Raw genomic sequence first — 16,316 nt, forward strand, 5'->3', positions numbered from 1 at the left:
ATATATTAAGTAATAATTAAGACCTCTAGGGAAAAGTATAATAAGTAGTTTTAATTAATTAATTAATTTATTATATTTTTATTATAATCTTACTAAAGAGGGTTAAGAAAAGTATAGCGCTTACTTATTTATAGTGCTTACTTATTATATATATTATTACTTAATTAAATTTAAGAGATATTATAAAAAGAAAAAGATTATTAAGCTTTATATATTACTTTATTTATTTTATTTATTTTAGCCCCTTAATATTAAATACTTTAATATATTTAAAAATACTTATAATTAAGAAATAAAGCTTTTAATTAAATACTTTATAACTTATATTTTAAAGATTAAGTTTTTCTTAGCCTTTTATATTATATTTTAGGCTATTATAATAAAAAAAAATATTAAGTTAGCCTTTAAAAGGGCTAGCCTTATTCCTCTTAACCTAGAAAGTATAATCTCAAAGCTTAATATATAGCTATAAACTTTAATACCAGCTAAGGAGGTAGCTAAACTATTAACCCCTTGGGTTTTAAAGACCTTAAAGACTATACTTAAGACTTAATCTTAGTCTAAATACCTTAAGAGATAAGTTATAAGATATAAAAATAGCTCCTTAGAGTTAATTCTTAAGGTATTAAAGTATCTTTCTAAGGGAATAAAGGCAATTATATATAAGATAGCATTATTAAGGGCTAAGGTATAGGATCTTTAATAGGCAAATGAGATACTAAGTTAGCGCTAGAGGGCAAAAAGAACCTAGCTATAAAAAAGAGGGGTTATAATAATAAAGGAAAAAAGGTAGGTAATTAATTAAATAGATATTAATGCGTAGGTAGTGGCGGAATTATTGAGAAGTAGTGATCAAGGAAGGTCAGCGTGACTAGGGGTTTAGCATTATAGTATCTACAGTAAGCCTAGTTATAATGCAAGAATATATTAGGTAGTAATTAAGATATCTAGGGAAGAGTATAGCAAGTAGTTTTAATTAATTAAATGGTTTATTGTATTTTTATTGTGATTTCTAACTAGAAGGTTAAGAAAAGTGGCTAACTCGCTTGCCTGGCCAACTCGCTTATCATGTACGTTATCTTATGATATTTAAAATTGTGCGATCGGGGCCCTTCGAAGTGATGCCAATAACGAACGACGAGTCTCGGCAGATAAGTAACTACATATTCTGACAGCCGCTTGTGATGAAATACTCCAACAGCTCGGGTATGCCAGGTTTCAGATGATTAATACGATCCATGTTTTTCAACAGTCCATCACGTTAATGAAGCTCTCTGGACATATGGCAGTTCCGACCACTTGGCACAGTAGGCGGATTACTACGACGTGTCTGATCTGGTTGCATTATACTGAACAACCCATGAATTTCCACGTTACGAGGCAGAAAAAAATCGGCCAAGGATGGAACATTAACATCAATTATCAACTACAAACTCATTCGAAACATTCAGAGTCTGGACATCTGTCTATCTACCTTGTCAGTCCCTCACCCTTGCTCCGTCCGGCCGTGCTGACGCGACGGTGTCATTAAGTGAATTGAGCAGATGGGACAGGTGTCGTGCCTCCTCATGAACCATTGGGAAATGCAATCTGAGTGGAAATTATGCTCACAGGGTAGATGGCGGACTAAGTCGTCATCCTCGATAGTGTCCAAGCAAATGGCGCTATGCGGATCTGTCAGTCTCGGCAAATAGGTCTGTATACCAAAAAGTGAGCGCACCAGATCACGAGTGAACCCAACCTCGCCCATGGTGGGAGACTAGGCCTGGCTTCTAGCTGCTTCCTCATCTTGTTGCAGGCCTTGGGTGGAGCAATAGAGTCCAGGCCTCTTCTGGCGGAGTCAGCATTGCTAGATGAGCTAGAGCTCTCTGTACTGGAGACTTCGTCATCATGTGGGGGCCGGAAATGTCTAATGAGCTTGCGCAGTCTTGATTTCTTAGCGAATGGGGACCGGTATCAGCGATTGTGTGTACCTACGCGGGGCTAAGAAGGACGGCCAAAACTACGACCACCAGGAGTATGGCGGGGAAAAAGGCCAAGGCCTGGTTGGGTGAGCTGTCCCCCTCGTTTGAGGGGACGTCGGGGTGCATGTCGTTGGTTATCACAGGCATTGCGTAAGGGGCGAGGTGTGGTGGTCGTCCAGCAAACGAAGCACGGCAGTGCGAATCTATACTTATGTGCTCTGCGCCATGACGGCTCCTGCTCCGTATGTCTGGGCTGACATTGTCGTGATGCCTTGTCCAACCCGTCGACCCGGCCGGGACCGTGATGATCTGGGGTTAAGGTTGGCGCCGTTGCTTTGCCATCGAACCACCTCATGACGGATGCTAGACAAGAGTGTGACTAGTCAAGTCACATGGTTCCTAGTTCAACCCCTCATCTAGATTCGCCGTTCAATTGTCCATCGGAGTAGAACGGAGAATATCAAACTCGGGAGTAAGATCACACGAACTCAAAGGTGATTCCGCTGTTTTTAGTCCTCCCTGAGCAGGCACAGCTTACACAGGAGTACCCAGAATTTAAACTGTTTCTTTTGGTTCATGTTAGCTCGCGGCTTTGGCGTTCATAATGCCGTTAACATGATGGTGAACTGATTGATGCAAAAGCACATCATAAATGACATGACGTCTTCTTCCCCAGGAGGGCCCCGCCAACCTACACGGAGCTTCCTAGCTAGATTGCAGAAGAAGCACTTGCAAGTACAGAGGAGAATAAAAATCGCGCTTGGTGACTTGTCTCCTTCAAGCAGAGCTTCGTTGGCTGGAAGACTGAAGTACAATAAACCCTAGGATGCTCGAGTGCCCACTCGGGGACAAGACGCTTGCCCATTTCGTGTTCTAGAACATGACTACGCAGTGAGGGCTACTCGCATTGTTGAAGAGTGTGGTTCATATGCCTAGGATCAATAGCTCGGAGGCAATACTTGCAATCTGAGAAGGCTTAGAATTTAGTGGAATCAGGAGAGTATCCTTACAGTGATACAGTTACTTCCCAGTGACTTCTCATCACTATTACCGGCCGCGGTGGTCTATTCTTTAAGAAGGGTTAAGGGTGTCTTTGCCTGAGCTTTGATGTCCTGAAAGTTTAGCTTCCCAGCTTCTGGAGTTGACTTGTATTTCCCGGCCCCCAACCCTCGTTTCAAAGTCCGAAGCAGTGGCCGGAATGATACTGGGCATTTGATCTGATGCTTCTTACCCTATGGCGATACCGGAAGATATGACATTGTTCTGGTTCTGATTGCCTTGTTTCCTGTGTGTAACTCGGGGTTGGGAGCTGCATTCAAGAAAACCCCATCAACTTGCGCACTCTTGTAAAAAGAAACTGCAAGTTGTGATTTTTAAGCCACTATGACAGAGTACTCCTCCCTCCCCCGACTTTTCCACAAATACAGCGGCAACGCTGCTCCAGAGCCTCAGCACCACGGTAAGCATCACTAACCGATCCCATGGCCGCCACGAGTTGACAACCGCAAAAAGAAACCATCGGAGGGCACAGAGAGACTTGCTCCCGCCAGGGCTTGAACCTGAGACCTTCGCATTACCGATATTACAGTGAAAACTGAAGTATTAGTACGACGCTCTAACCAACTGAGCTACGGAAGCCATCCGAAAGGTTGGCGGGTGACCCGCTCTTGGATGGAGACCGGGGTTGCAAATTGGGACCACAAGGCTCAAGCAGACACTGCGAGCTCTCTGATGGGTTGTCAAAACTATCTTTCATGGGCTCGTCCGGAGTTGTGAAGGCTAGACAACTCTTGATTCAGTAGCCTTGTGAGACTGTTATCAGTATTTTACATAGTTATGGAGACTACCTTTCGTCAGCACTCGCTGCATGCTACTCTTTTGATCGCTAGGCGTGAACATCGCATTTAGGCGAGCGGAATAATGGGGGCTGAGCAATCCCGCCAGACTGAATAGAGAGGTTAGAACGTTCTTGTGAAAACTCGATCGGGTTACTTGGGCCACTCAAGAGTTGTTGGAAGGGACTCGGTCAATCGGGAAACCTTATTGACCGCAGTTTTATCATACTGTAGTGCATGAAACCCTGGGACGCGGTGCTGAGTCTGTGTAAAGCAACAATAGATGTCTGATTCTAGATAGCCAAACCAGATCGGGTTGTAAACTTTACTTGGAGAGTGAAGACATACCCACTTGACGCATCAGTCAAAGGCAAAGCCTCTTCCAGAGCTCAGCCCTGCTCAGCCCTACCATCCCATAGCCCCATTCCATGCTGACGCCCAGCGACGGTCATCCCATTGGTAGCATTTTTTGCGAGCCATCTCGGCTATGACTAACGGGCAGTCTAAGCCACACAGCTGAAATGATAAAACAGGCTTTCACCTCACGACTTGGCTTGGCATTTTTCTTTGTCTCATCACTCGCATCACACAGAAATCATCATGTCGCGCTTCATCAGACGCATAATAAATCGCCGCTCTATTGAGCACCTGGATTACGAGGTCGGCGATTCACCAGAAGATCCAGAGGAGAGAGTCACAATCAACAACATGCGGCGCATCGAAAAGCCGAAGAGCATGCCCTGGAAAGCCCGCCTCTCTGGCTCCGACATGACCAAACTCCTCAAAGGCTTTCGACCATCCGAAATGGAGCAGAAATGGGTCATTGCCGCCAGCGGACCGGATGACAAAGGCATCATTGATGTCCATCTTTGCAGAAGCTGGACCGGGTTCGAGATCTATACCGTCAAAGTGCGCGTCTTGGCAGGTGAGGACGGCAAGCCTGGCGATGCCGAGAAGAATGGAGGCGAGGTTTTTGAGATTTTGTACGAGACGAGCAACAAATTCGACAACACGTGTGAGAGTGAGGTGGAAGACATGGCAGTTGGGCTCTGTCGGGGATTTCTGGGTGTTGAGTTGGGAAAAGGGCCTGAGCGGCCAAAGCCTCCAGTGAGACACGAACGGCGATAGATACTGAAGGAACGTGCACTTGTTGAGATACGTGTGCTCTGGTTTACGAAATAATGAGAGTGCCTTTTGCTTTGCTGCTAGATCTGGAGAAGAATCAACTGCGCTTGCTGCCTGCGAACCCTAGTCCCAATCACTGATGCACGTAGTACAATATCCTCACAATTCAATAACCACCCGCCGTCCTATCCATACCACGGATCTCTCCACCAAGATGGAGGCGCATCTTCATCCCCAGGGCGGCGATATCCAAGCCTTGGATAAGGATTTGGATATTTACCGCCTCTGTCACTCTTCCAACGGGGATAACCAGGGTCCTATTGATCACGGTAAGCATATGGCCCCGATCGCACGAAAAGGCGTTACTTACGTCGTCGAAGAAGGGTAGCCTTCGCCCTAGCTCGCTCAACTCTCGATGCCATTCCTTGGTCGGTCGATGTCGTCTTCTACACTAAGTGCATCGGGGAACTGTACCTCGTTCCAGTGTCGCGCCACATGTGCACCAGAACTGTATTACAGCAAGTTAGCGATCCGAGCATCGAGGATAGAATGTAGAAGACAAACCGCTCGACAAAACTTATGGTCAACGATGACCATGGAAGGGCCAGATGGCTCATCGTGATATGGGACATTTCTCAAGGCTCGAGCATCGTCACGAGAAAACCACTCAGGATCCCAGTCCCATTCCATAACAGTGTGTTTATCGAAATAATCCTTGGTGAAGGCGTTCTCTTCCTTCTTGCATTTGAGACAGATCCATCGCGTGTACCTATCGCAGTCACATAGCTCATTCAGAAACTTGCCGGCTACCTCTTTCTCTGTTGAAGTGTCGCATGTTGAGCAAAGGCAATAGATGTTATCAACCTCCCCAATGATATAGAGACGAACCTCGATTTCCTGGTCTCCATGCATTTCAAGATTTCGTTGGCTTATCGGGATTGTCTGGCCTCTATCAGGCGGGAGCTCATCTGTTGTTTGGTGTATAACAAGTCCACGGCCATCGCATAGACACTCGAAGACGGCGGGCGAAGCGAGTATGTAAGATTGAGCTGACCGACTTGTCAGACCCAGATGAAATAGGTCAAGGGTTGATAGCCATGGCGCAAGTGTTGACAGGATACTGTAAGATGAGATCAGGTCAATGACGGAGGTTGGGCTGTCTGAGAGAGTTGCCATGGGGTATGAAGAGGGTGAGCCGAGATATCCCTATATAGCGTTGATCGCCATGTTTCAATGACCAATGAGTTTGCCCTTCCGCTGGCCTGGCGTTGATAGCTTCAATCACGCCGGGCATGATGAAGCGGCTGAATTAACTGGATTCGGTTATTGAACACGACATACTGAACTCATCTTGATGCAGCAAGGCTTGCTGTGCCATAGTCTACATCGCGTTCTAGTTGGAGGTCTCAGATGAGGCCCGTCACTCAACAACAGCCGGATTTGAAGTGTTTTTGTGGCAACAAACTTGATGGCCTTATTCTCACTGTAAATCAGGCTGTGAAGGGAGAGTCGAGAGCCTGAGAGGGTGTTTGGTACCTTTGATCCTTCCATGACCGGTAGTTTTGAGAGGTGGTGTCCGTCAGTCTTGGAGACCTAACTTGTCACTAGCTGGCAAAGCTGATTTCAGAAAGCCCGAGGACAACAAATAATTGCCTCATGCTAGCAGCGTGAATATAGCATCTACGCAATTATTGAAGATGGAATCGGGGACGAGCCGCACCTTTCTCTTCGGAGCTTCTTCCCCGCATCGCTTAAGCTTGTCTGAGCCACGATCGCCTTGCCGGACCAGCACGCACCGAACTCGGAACTATGCAGGAGACAAGGAGTTTGTCTCTGGTAATCCCCTTGACCATTTTTACACTTTGGACATAGATTGGCCACATTTTCATGCGTGGCTTGCGTTCTAGGTCTCAGACTGAGCTTGGCGTTACGTCAACCTATTGCTTCGTTGGCTTGATGCAGAGCCTGGTCGCGTGAGCGTCGTAATCACTTGAAGCGTGCCAAACCAGTTGCCCTAGGAGAAGAGCTTGTGAGAACGGGAATGGATAGCAAAGTTGTAGATTGACAGTTTGGTGTCCCCTTATCTTGGTACACTGACTTCTTGACCACATCGTGCGAGTAGGTATTACACAGGCTGAAAGTACAGCCAACAGAGCCTTGTTTCGTTAAGCGGCAGCCCTATTCTCTCTACCTTATTAACGCCACACACAGAGTGCATTCCACATTGGTAAGCGTTCCTGGCGGTCATCTGGTACTCCCTTACCTAACCTCCGCAAATTGACGGCGAGCAAACAAGCACCTTGCAGACGCACAGCTGTGGTTTCTGCCTGACAAGAGTCTAGACGGCTTAAATGGCGCTGCTGCAACTGCATACCCCTCATTCAATAGTGTCCGAGAGCCGCCCTGCTTTTCAGCTTGCACATTGCAAACCTATCACGGCTGTTGTGGCTGCCTATATGGCGCGCAGGTCCTCACATAGCGGCATTCCTCTTTAGATCTCCCATAGAGAGTGTCCAATAGACGAGGGGCTACGATGGCTGGTAACACTGCGTTCTATGCTCTTGGCTAAAAGTACTTGCTAGACTGAGCGAATACTACCTGATGGCAATAAAAGGCCCTCGCAACCCCCGGTCAAAATGCATCCACCAAGGCATTCTCTTCTACATACTGCATACGAGGCATTGTTCTACTTGCTTCAACGCCATGATCCTAGACACTTGCAACAGCAACTCAACAAAAGTCGGTCCTGAAGAGCTGGGCCTGACCATCGCAGACTTTTCTGCATCTCTAGCCCACGGCGAGTACTGCGCCAAGAACGCATCGTACATCAGACCCGATGACGCGGGGTCTATCCTCCCATGGCCTTACACGCTGGCCTGGTTCCTCATCCATTTCCCAATCACCTTGATCAGGGTCCATCGCTGGGAGAGGGTGCAAGCCCTGTCCATCATCCTGGCCGTCACCACGGTGTGGTTCCAACTTCAGGCCTACACGAGCAGCATCGAACCAGAGGCTGTTCTCGTGTGGATGCCCATCTTCGTCGTTCTGGACATTGGAGCCATGATGCAGCTCGTCTTTCTGATCGTCGAGGACACTGGATTCTGGCCTCTTGTGAGGGCTCTGCCTAACTTCTTGCCGCTCAGTGCACGCCGAAGTAGTACAGCTTCAAGCACGGTAGTAGGGAGCGAGGAAGTTAGGATTGAAGGTATGGCACACCACAAGTCTTCCTAGGGTTTATGAACTGATCAACTAGGATCTGGGAAAACGGCAACACCTACTACCTTGCCCCCGTCATGGACTGAACTCAACCATGAACCAGCGAGTTCAGAGCTTGTTGGCCGCGCTTGGCTTGCGTTGCTGTCCTTTGTTCTGGGTATACTTCTTCTTTCTATCCAACTCTTTGGCCTTGCTATGGCCATCAAAGGGTTTCATAGCGACCATGTTACAGCGCAATGGTGTTCAACCTTCTTTGCTACCGCCGTCGCGGTCGAGTCTGACTGCAAGCTCTACGATGTCACGCCCTCGTTAAGCCAAGGAATTGGATGCATCACCATCAAAGGCTATGAGCAGTACACTTGGCTGCAGGCATCCATCATCATCATCTCTCTATCCTTGGCCTTTCAAGTATTTGACTGCACAATCATGACGCTGGTCAGTGGTACAACGAGGTGGAGAGGAGCCAAGATGAAGCGGCCGTGGTTTACCATGTTTACCGGAAACATTGTTCTTCTGGTATTGATTGTTGTTGGAGTTTTTCAGTCACAGCGTTTGCCCAGAGATGTCAGCCCAAGCGTTCTGGTATACAAGCATGGGAGAGGCCTGGGTAATAACAATCACACATGTATCGGCGAGCTTACACCTTACGGCGTACGGGGAGCCATCATTGGATGGACAGATGGGTTCTTGGAAAGCTGGGGAGACACTTATTCTCCAAAGTCATATTGAAAGGGTTCACGACAGGGCCTTAACGATTCTGATGGTGTTTCAGCTATCGCAGTACGAGAAGTGGAGTATAAGGTTGGTTTTGGAGGAACATAGGCCTTGGATTTGGGTTACAAACATTGGGACTCTGGCCGTGGTTTAGATAATGCGTTGAGACAAATATGAGAAAGATGCGACAATATTACGCCACTTACTGAGGCGCCTTTGCCCGTTGATCTTGCTTGCGGCATTACTCAAATCGTCAAGATCAATGCCCTTGACGATCACGTTCGTGCCTCAATGAAGCCAGAGTCCAGACGTCCCCATTGCGGATTTAGCCCCCTGCCCTGAGCCGCGAATATGCCCGATTAAAGCTCTCCGACCGCCTTTCGTGTCTTTTTTGTTGCGGTGGACAGGCTGATTACCTCCAGGCTTCTTATCGCTGACATGGAGCGCAACATGATTCCCGATCTGGTATGCTCTTCATTTCATGGAACACGGACTAGTGCCTAAGTAGTAGCTTAAACAGCAGGGTATGCAGACCTGGGTTGCACTCGGTAGTACTCTGTATTTATTAAGCGCTGGATGGCGCTTGAAGCAGCTAATCTGTTGAATGCGAATTGCGACTAGATGCTTGACGGATGCCTCATTATGAGTCAGTGACCATCGCCGTCATGTCGCGTAGGCCTTTCCTACGGCGGCCTCAGTCTAACCACCCATGACAATTATTCCCTGGCTGGAGCATACCTCGAGGATGGTGGTCAGCCCTATCAATTGATCATCATCGCTGAAATTTGAATCTCCGAATCTCCGACTCTTCCTTGTGCATGAACTCTCTTCAGCTCCACCCGCGATTCACGTGTCGTCAGCGTCGACGCAGGATCTCATCCCCACTTTCTCAAAATGCCACCATCAACATTGGGCTTTCGAGTGCTCGCGACCTTGTTGCACACATACAATTCAATCCGTTACGGTAAAGACAGCATGGAAGCTCTTTTTGGACAGGCTATGAAGGATAGCGCGACGTTGAGGAAAAGCGAGGTGCCGTGGAAGGACGATGAACCACATGCGCAATCTTACTACACTTTTGACTCGGATACTTCGGCTTGGGTCGCAAAGACTCCGTCGGAGGAGACCGCCGGAAATGGCGGGATCAACGGAATCGCGCTCTACAGTTGGAACATCGACTTCATGCTTCCCTTTGCTGAGGCGCGTATGAAGCCAGCGCTCGCCTACCTTGGCAGCCTGGTAGGCTCCAACCCGACAAATACGGCTCCCATCATCTTCCTCCAAGAATGTACGCCCTCAGATTTGGCCACCATCGCCGCCACACCATGGGTACGAGAGCGATTCCATTTGACGGATCTAGACGCAACCAACTGGGCGACAAATCATTATGGCACGGTCACGCTCATTGACTCGCGTCTGCCTATCACGGCCGCCTTCCGTGTGCATTACTCCAAGACGCGCATGGATCGTGATGCCTCCTTCGTGGATGTGTCTGTCGGAGGCAAGACGGTCCGCCTGTGCAACACACACCTCGAGTCCATGGTCTTCAACCCGCCTTTCCGCCCACCTCAAATGCAGCTCGCAGCAAAATACCTACACGAAGAAAAGGTCCATGCCAGCCTAGCTGCGGGAGACTTCAACGCAATCCAGCCATTTGACCGCACGCTGCACACGGACAACGGTCTCAAGGACGCGTTCCTGGAGCTGGGTGGAAAAGAGGACACTGATGAGGGTTACACCTGGGGTCAGCAGGCAGCAACAAAGCTCAGGGAAAAGTTTGGATGCTCGAGAATGGACAAGGTCTACTTTTGTGGTGGCGCCGACGTGGTCAAGTTTGAGAGGTTTGGTGAAGATGTGTTGACCGACGGAGAAGACGAAAGCAACCAAATCGTGGCGCTTGGGTTTGAGAAGGCTTGGGTGACAGATCATCTCGGCATCAAGGCAGAGGTCAAGATTCTCGGGGATAAGAGCACGAGCCGTCTCTAGAACCGCCGACAAAGTGTCAAGAACATGAGAAGAACCCATGAATAGAGTTTCTACGCCTCTGACACACCTCGAGCTTGACCGCCTTGGCTCATCACACACGCCAGCCAAAAGCCCTTGTCCATGGCTTGCCCCATGGAATGCAATCAACCACCCAATAAAAACCCCGTCTCCCTGCTTAGTTCACGAACCAAACATCGAACGACCCCTCTTTCTCCATCAGCGTCCCAACAGTCTGGGTCGCCCTGTGTCAGAATTTACCTCATGCAACCTCCCGTAACTTTGCGTCTCCAGAGCCAGAACCAGACTGTCGGTATCGCCAGTTCCACTCGTGTTTTGTCCTCGTAAACATCACCAACAGACCCCTTTTCACTCACTCTCCCTACTCCGGCCTAGCCGAGGGCTTTACACCACCCTTTCCGCTTTGGGTTGGGTCTTGAGGCCTGACGATTCCCCACCATGGACTCGAACGATCCGGCATCCAGCTCAACGACACCAAGAGACAGTCTCTCCGACTACAAGTTTAGCTTCGAGTCTTATCTTGACTATGCGTCAAAGATCGAGATTGACGTGAGTTGAAAATGAGTATTCCGACCGATGTTTGACCTGTGCTTACTTGACACAGTCAAACCCTCGAACACACTTCACATTGTAGGTCTGGCGGTCCTCCATGCAGTCTCGCCGCTCATATTTCGCAGAGATACCGCGTCCATAGCGGAAAGTATTTACGAGTTTCACAAGGAAAATGGACGAACCTACCATGCTTATCGTGCCGGCTGTAAGTTCTCTCCACTGGTTCAAGCTTGAGCAAGCGGAACGCTAACGTCGCAGCGTACCATTATCCCAACGACGCGCTTGAAGTTGAACGACTAGACGCGCAATACGACATCCTCAAGATCTTACTTGATGGCAGGGCTTATTTGTCCCCATTTTCCCAGGAGAACCCCCCTCAAAAAGTCCTCGACATCGCCACAGGCTCAGGCTCTTGGGCCATCGACATGGGGGATGAATATCCCGAGGCTCGCATCGTCGGCACTGACTTGTCGCCCATCCAAAGCGACCTTGTCCCACCTAATGTCGAGTTTATTGTTGATGATGCGTAAGTAATAATCTTTTGACAGTGGAAGTCGCTAATCTGACGACACTAGAACCGACGAGTGGCCCAATGGCAGGGACTGGTGCGACTTTGATTTGATACACACAAGAGTGACTATGGGCTGTTGGTCCGACATGGGGTCCCAAGTTATCAAGCCAGCCTTTGACCATCTACGACCAGGGGGATGGATGGAGTGCCAAGAGCTCATGGGTCTCTTGGAATGCGACGACGAGACTGTCACTAACGCAAATGCCTTTAAGAGATGGTGCGACGACATAGTAGATGCTAGCTACGCTGCTGATCGTCCCTTGCCGGTTGCTGCCAATTTGAAGCAGTGGTTCATAGAAGCCGGCTTCGTCGACGTGGAAGAGAAGGTGTATAAGCTCCCAGTAAACGGGTGGCCAAGGAACCGAAGACTCAAGAAGCTCGGGGAACTATGGCATGCAAATATCGAGGAGGGACTTCAAGCCCTCAGCTACGGCCTCTTGCACCGGTTCAAGAGACGTACAAAGGAAGAGATAGAGGTATGTCCCCAGCTACCTGGCCAAGTCAGCTCTTACTAACCCGTGACAGGTGGACCTCATCAATGTGAGGAAAGATTTGGCAGACGAGAGGATGCATGGGTATCAAAAGTTTTATGTCGTATGTGGTCGAAAGCCAGAATATGCGTAATTTGCCAGTTTGATAGGCAGCATGCGGATGTGGTAGCGGGAGAAAATGTTTCATATGGTATTTATGGACACTGCAGGTGCGAATAGATACCTGATCATTCCTGGGACGCCGAGTTGCGGACTTTGGTGGGAGTCTACCAGGGTTCTAGCTAGAAGGATGCTACTCTCGTTGAGACAGGTGAAGATGAGGGGGGTTTAACAGCGACCCAAACCCCGACGGAGATTTGTCTTGAATGCCCATTCTTATGCCCAAGCATCGGATTATGACAAAGGTAGTGGTCAATCAAGTCAGATGAGACGGACACCTCTGACGAGGGCCAGAGCGTTAGTGAGCAGGCCTGTGATCCTTCAAATATCCCAGGGGATCCGGACTCGTCTGAAGTCGACGCCACCAACACCAAGTTGCTCTCCCTTGTTTCTTCTTTTTCTCTCATCACGGCTAAAGTTTGTTTCAAGACTCTCTAGTCATGCAGATAGGACCCCCCCTTTCTTCATAAACCTCTTCATTGTGACCTTGCATCGCTCCGCCACGAGCAACACTTGTCGCCAAATCGGCTCTGTCGGAAACATGTGGATGAAATAAAGCATGACCTACCCGATCAAGCAAAATGTGTCACAGCTTTATTAACATCATAATCCTCCTGATTGTGATCCCTGTGTAATTCAGTGGATGGGCCCTTGCCTCAGCCAGGCAGCGTCGTTTCACTACTAGCGCTTATGTTGGCCAACGTACGACGCCGTTCGATCCTTATATAAAGATATCGAGATCGAAACGATGAGAATTCGAGAGTTCAGAATCCAGTACGGCCCTCGCAATCTCAATATGCGCTTCTCAACTACTGTAGGCCTTCTTGTGGGCCAGGCAATATCTACCGCTGCCACCGGCGTTCTACTTCCCCTTTACGTCTATCCTTCCCAAGAGGCAGGCGATGGCGCTGTCGACTGGAATCCTGTGTTTGAAGCCATATCATCAAATGCCAACATCCCATGGTTGGTCGTTGTCGATCCGTTGAACGGTCCCGGGGCTTCTGGCAAGCCCGGCAACGACGACATCAACTACATTGACGGCACATCCAAGCTCAACAGCTATTCCAATGTCAAAACCATCGGCTATATCCGTACCAACTATGGCCAGGCGCCTCTCGACGAGCTCAAGGCCAACATCACCACCTGGAGCAACTGGGGAGCATACGCTGCTGCCGATGTTGGCGTGGACGGCATCTTCTTTGACGAGAGCACCGCCGACTTTGACTACCTCAATGAGGCTATCACCCATGCTCGCAACTCCTTCAGCGGCAGTATCACGACAATTTGCAACTTTGGTAGCAGGGCTGAGGCCGAGTACTACTCCATCTGCGACGTAGTAATCGCCTTCGAGAGCTGCCTCAACTGCTCCGACGGCCCGCCATACGAGAGCCAGAAGACCCTGAGCAGCAACATTCCCGCTGGTTACGAGTCAAAGGCTGCGGTCATCTTGAACCGGTTTACAGGCACTTCTGCCGATGACAAGGAAGCCAACCGAGGGCTGGTGGACGAGTATGTCAAGACCATCAAAGAGAGTGGTCTTGGCTGGTACTACTTCACATCTGCTGATTACAACACTATCGATGCGGAACCGGCAACTGTGGGAGCCAATGTGGATGCGCTGGTTCCTTGAAATGGAGCTCTGCGAAGAGTTGAATGTGCATGCTGTGTTTATAGGAGGATTGGGTACAAGCTTGTCATGGATGTTTCTCGAGCTTCATTCCACCTTACCGGGCTCTTTGACCAGCTCTTTCCAATATATTTCTCGCCTTAATCAGAGACGTGTTAAGGGGGTTGCAAAGCTGGACTGGGATCGTCAATACGTGACTGGCCTGCTCGGCTTTGTGTTGAGCACAGCGCGTAATGATTGGTCGAAGCCACCCCACAATGAGAATGTGCGCGCTTTCATGGTCACGCGAGGTGATGCCTTCAGTTTTTCAACCCTCAAACTTTGCATCAGGCCGTCTCTTTCAACTCTGTCAAAATGGTCCGTCTTCTAGACTTTCCTCTGGATATCCTACATATCATATGTGCAAATCTGCCGTCATTGCACTGGTGAGCCCGTTGAGCCCGATGAGCCTGGTGGGCCCAGGGACAGCACGTGTCATGTATCAGAGTGGACGAACAGCACGAGTCATGTTTCAAAGGGACCAAGGCTTTTGTCATGGACAAGGCCAGGATCAGGATCGCGGCATTTCCTGCCATGACGCAGACGTGTACGGCTCTACGACACATTTCTCAGCCGTACCTGTATCATTATCCCTGTGTATGGGCGCCCGTAGTATACCAGCTGCTCCTCCGAACTCTCGTTGAGCGTCCAGACCTCGCCCAGTACATCAACGAGCTGTCTGCATTTGACATGACCTGTGACGATATCAGACTCATTTCACGAATCCAACCACATGTTCGACATGTCGAAGAGAGGATGGTCTTGCGTCACGAGAATGTGACAGGTATCATGATCTCCCGAGCCGCGGAAAACGCGCCGACATCAAGTACGACGCCAATACATTGTTCACTACCATTGTTTTACCCTTTGGCCCCAGCCTTCAAACTCTACATCTCGAATTAGATGAAGATTGCGAATTTCCTTCTTGTGAGCCCGGGTCACTTCCACGACTGAAAGAACTGGTTGTAAAGAACTGGGATGCAGAGGAGTCACTCGCAATCAGGGTCATTGCGTCTATACTCATTGCGTCTCCAGCTCTGGAGCGTCTTGGGGGCCTTAAAACTTTCCTTGCTGAGTAGGAGGGACCTCGACCACCGATCCATGGAGGCGTCAAAGAGATATGGTTCGAACGTAGTGTGTTAGGCCCCGAAGGGGTTACTGTACTTTTGGGTCTATTCCCCAGGCTAGAAGCTTTCACTTACGAGTCAGACGATGACAATTCAACCGCATCTGTGTCGGAAATTGGAGAAGCTTTGCTGGCTTGCCAGGACCTGCGGTTTCTATCACTCGACTTTACCAACTGCCAAAACGGGGGTGAGGTTTATTCGACAGACCAACCGGGCGGCGGCGGTCTTGCAGAGCTGAAGAAACTGTAGAAATTCCGTGTCAAGGGGTTGAACCCGTTCCGTGAGACAGACTGGCCGGGTAGGCCTCCTATCACGACCTCCAACATGCTTCCGACTTCGATCACTGAGCTTGAAGTGACACGCCCAAGCGACATCATTTTCGATGATTTGCTTGAGCTCTCTGGGGTAGCAAGCCAGAAATTTTCGTCACTGAAGCATGTGTCAATTGATGGGATTGAGCAGGAGTGGGAGGTTTTTGACTGGCGTCGACGAGCTTGCATGGGACTGGAGAGGATTAATAAGTTGCGCCAAGCGTTTGGACAGAGTGGGATTGAGCTCTCGACGGGTGATTTTGGAAAGTTTGTGGGTTTTTTCTGACCTGATATGGGCCACGCTGAGAGCCTAGGTGTAGCAATTTCTTGGACCCGTACATATCCAGGTGGAGATGTTGTGGTTGATGGGTCTCTGACACATCGTCAACGTTAAATGTGAACCTCACGGGTTTGTCAGCTGGGTTTTCGAGGCAGATATGTCAGCGAAGTTTGTCAGCGTAACAGTTTGAGACTGTTTTCATAGTGCAAAAAGAGGTTTGGGTGGAAATAACATCGTTATTGTATATCCAATGGTCTACTATAAATTGACTGCTTTCGCATTGTGTCAATCCTCATGAGCC

The 16,316-nt window shown here is 49.0% G+C and overlaps 5 protein-coding genes and 1 non-coding gene across 6 annotated transcripts; 5 read left to right on the forward strand and 1 right to left on the reverse strand.

Moving 5' to 3' along the window:
* Positions 1 to 3,502: 3,502 nt before the first annotated feature.
* Positions 3,503 to 3,602, reverse strand: LRP88_00434. The gene has a single exon. It is a non-coding gene; the product is annotated as a tRNA-Ile (tRNA).
* A 797-nt stretch (positions 3,603 to 4,399) lies between these two features.
* On the forward strand, positions 4,400 to 4,927 carry LRP88_00435 (uncharacterized protein; the record flags this gene model as incomplete). The annotated part of the gene is made up of 1 exon (XM_083237147.1): positions 4,400 to 4,927. One exon carries the CDS (start codon positions 4,400 to 4,402, stop codon positions 4,925 to 4,927), a length of 528 nt encoding a protein of 175 aa, XP_083107038.1.
* A 2,700-nt stretch (positions 4,928 to 7,627) lies between these two features.
* Positions 7,628 to 8,155, forward strand: LRP88_00436 (uncharacterized protein; the record flags this gene model as incomplete). Its single annotated transcript, XM_083237148.1, has 1 exon — positions 7,628 to 8,155. One exon carries the CDS (start codon positions 7,628 to 7,630, stop codon positions 8,153 to 8,155), a length of 528 nt encoding a protein of 175 aa, XP_083107039.1.
* A 1,674-nt stretch (positions 8,156 to 9,829) lies between these two features.
* LRP88_00437 (endonuclease/exonuclease/phosphatase family protein) lies at positions 9,830 to 10,840 on the forward strand (the record flags this gene model as incomplete). Its single annotated transcript, XM_083237149.1, has 1 exon — positions 9,830 to 10,840. One exon carries the CDS (start codon positions 9,830 to 9,832, stop codon positions 10,838 to 10,840), a length of 1,011 nt encoding a protein of 336 aa, XP_083107040.1.
* A 456-nt stretch (positions 10,841 to 11,296) lies between these two features.
* Positions 11,297 to 12,605, forward strand: LRP88_00438 (class I SAM-dependent methyltransferase; the record flags this gene model as incomplete). The annotated part of the gene is made up of 6 exons (XM_083237150.1): positions 11,297 to 11,407; positions 11,463 to 11,488; positions 11,536 to 11,615; positions 11,669 to 11,936; positions 11,986 to 12,457; positions 12,507 to 12,605. 6 exons carry the CDS (start codon positions 11,297 to 11,299, stop codon positions 12,603 to 12,605), a joined length of 1,056 nt encoding a protein of 351 aa, XP_083107041.1.
* An 822-nt stretch (positions 12,606 to 13,427) lies between these two features.
* On the forward strand, positions 13,428 to 14,261 carry LRP88_00439 (spherulation-specific family 4 protein; the record flags this gene model as incomplete). Its single annotated transcript, XM_083237151.1, has 1 exon — positions 13,428 to 14,261. One exon carries the CDS (start codon positions 13,428 to 13,430, stop codon positions 14,259 to 14,261), a length of 834 nt encoding a protein of 277 aa, XP_083107042.1.
* Between the last annotated feature and the right edge of the window lie 2,055 nt (positions 14,262 to 16,316).

This window comes from Fusarium phalaenopsidis, assembly GCF_050370095.1.
Source record: "Fusarium phalaenopsidis strain FUZ10S chromosome Unknown contig_32276, whole genome shotgun sequence".
In the NCBI taxonomy this organism is placed as follows: domain Eukaryota; kingdom Fungi; phylum Ascomycota; class Sordariomycetes; order Hypocreales; family Nectriaceae; genus Fusarium; species Fusarium phalaenopsidis.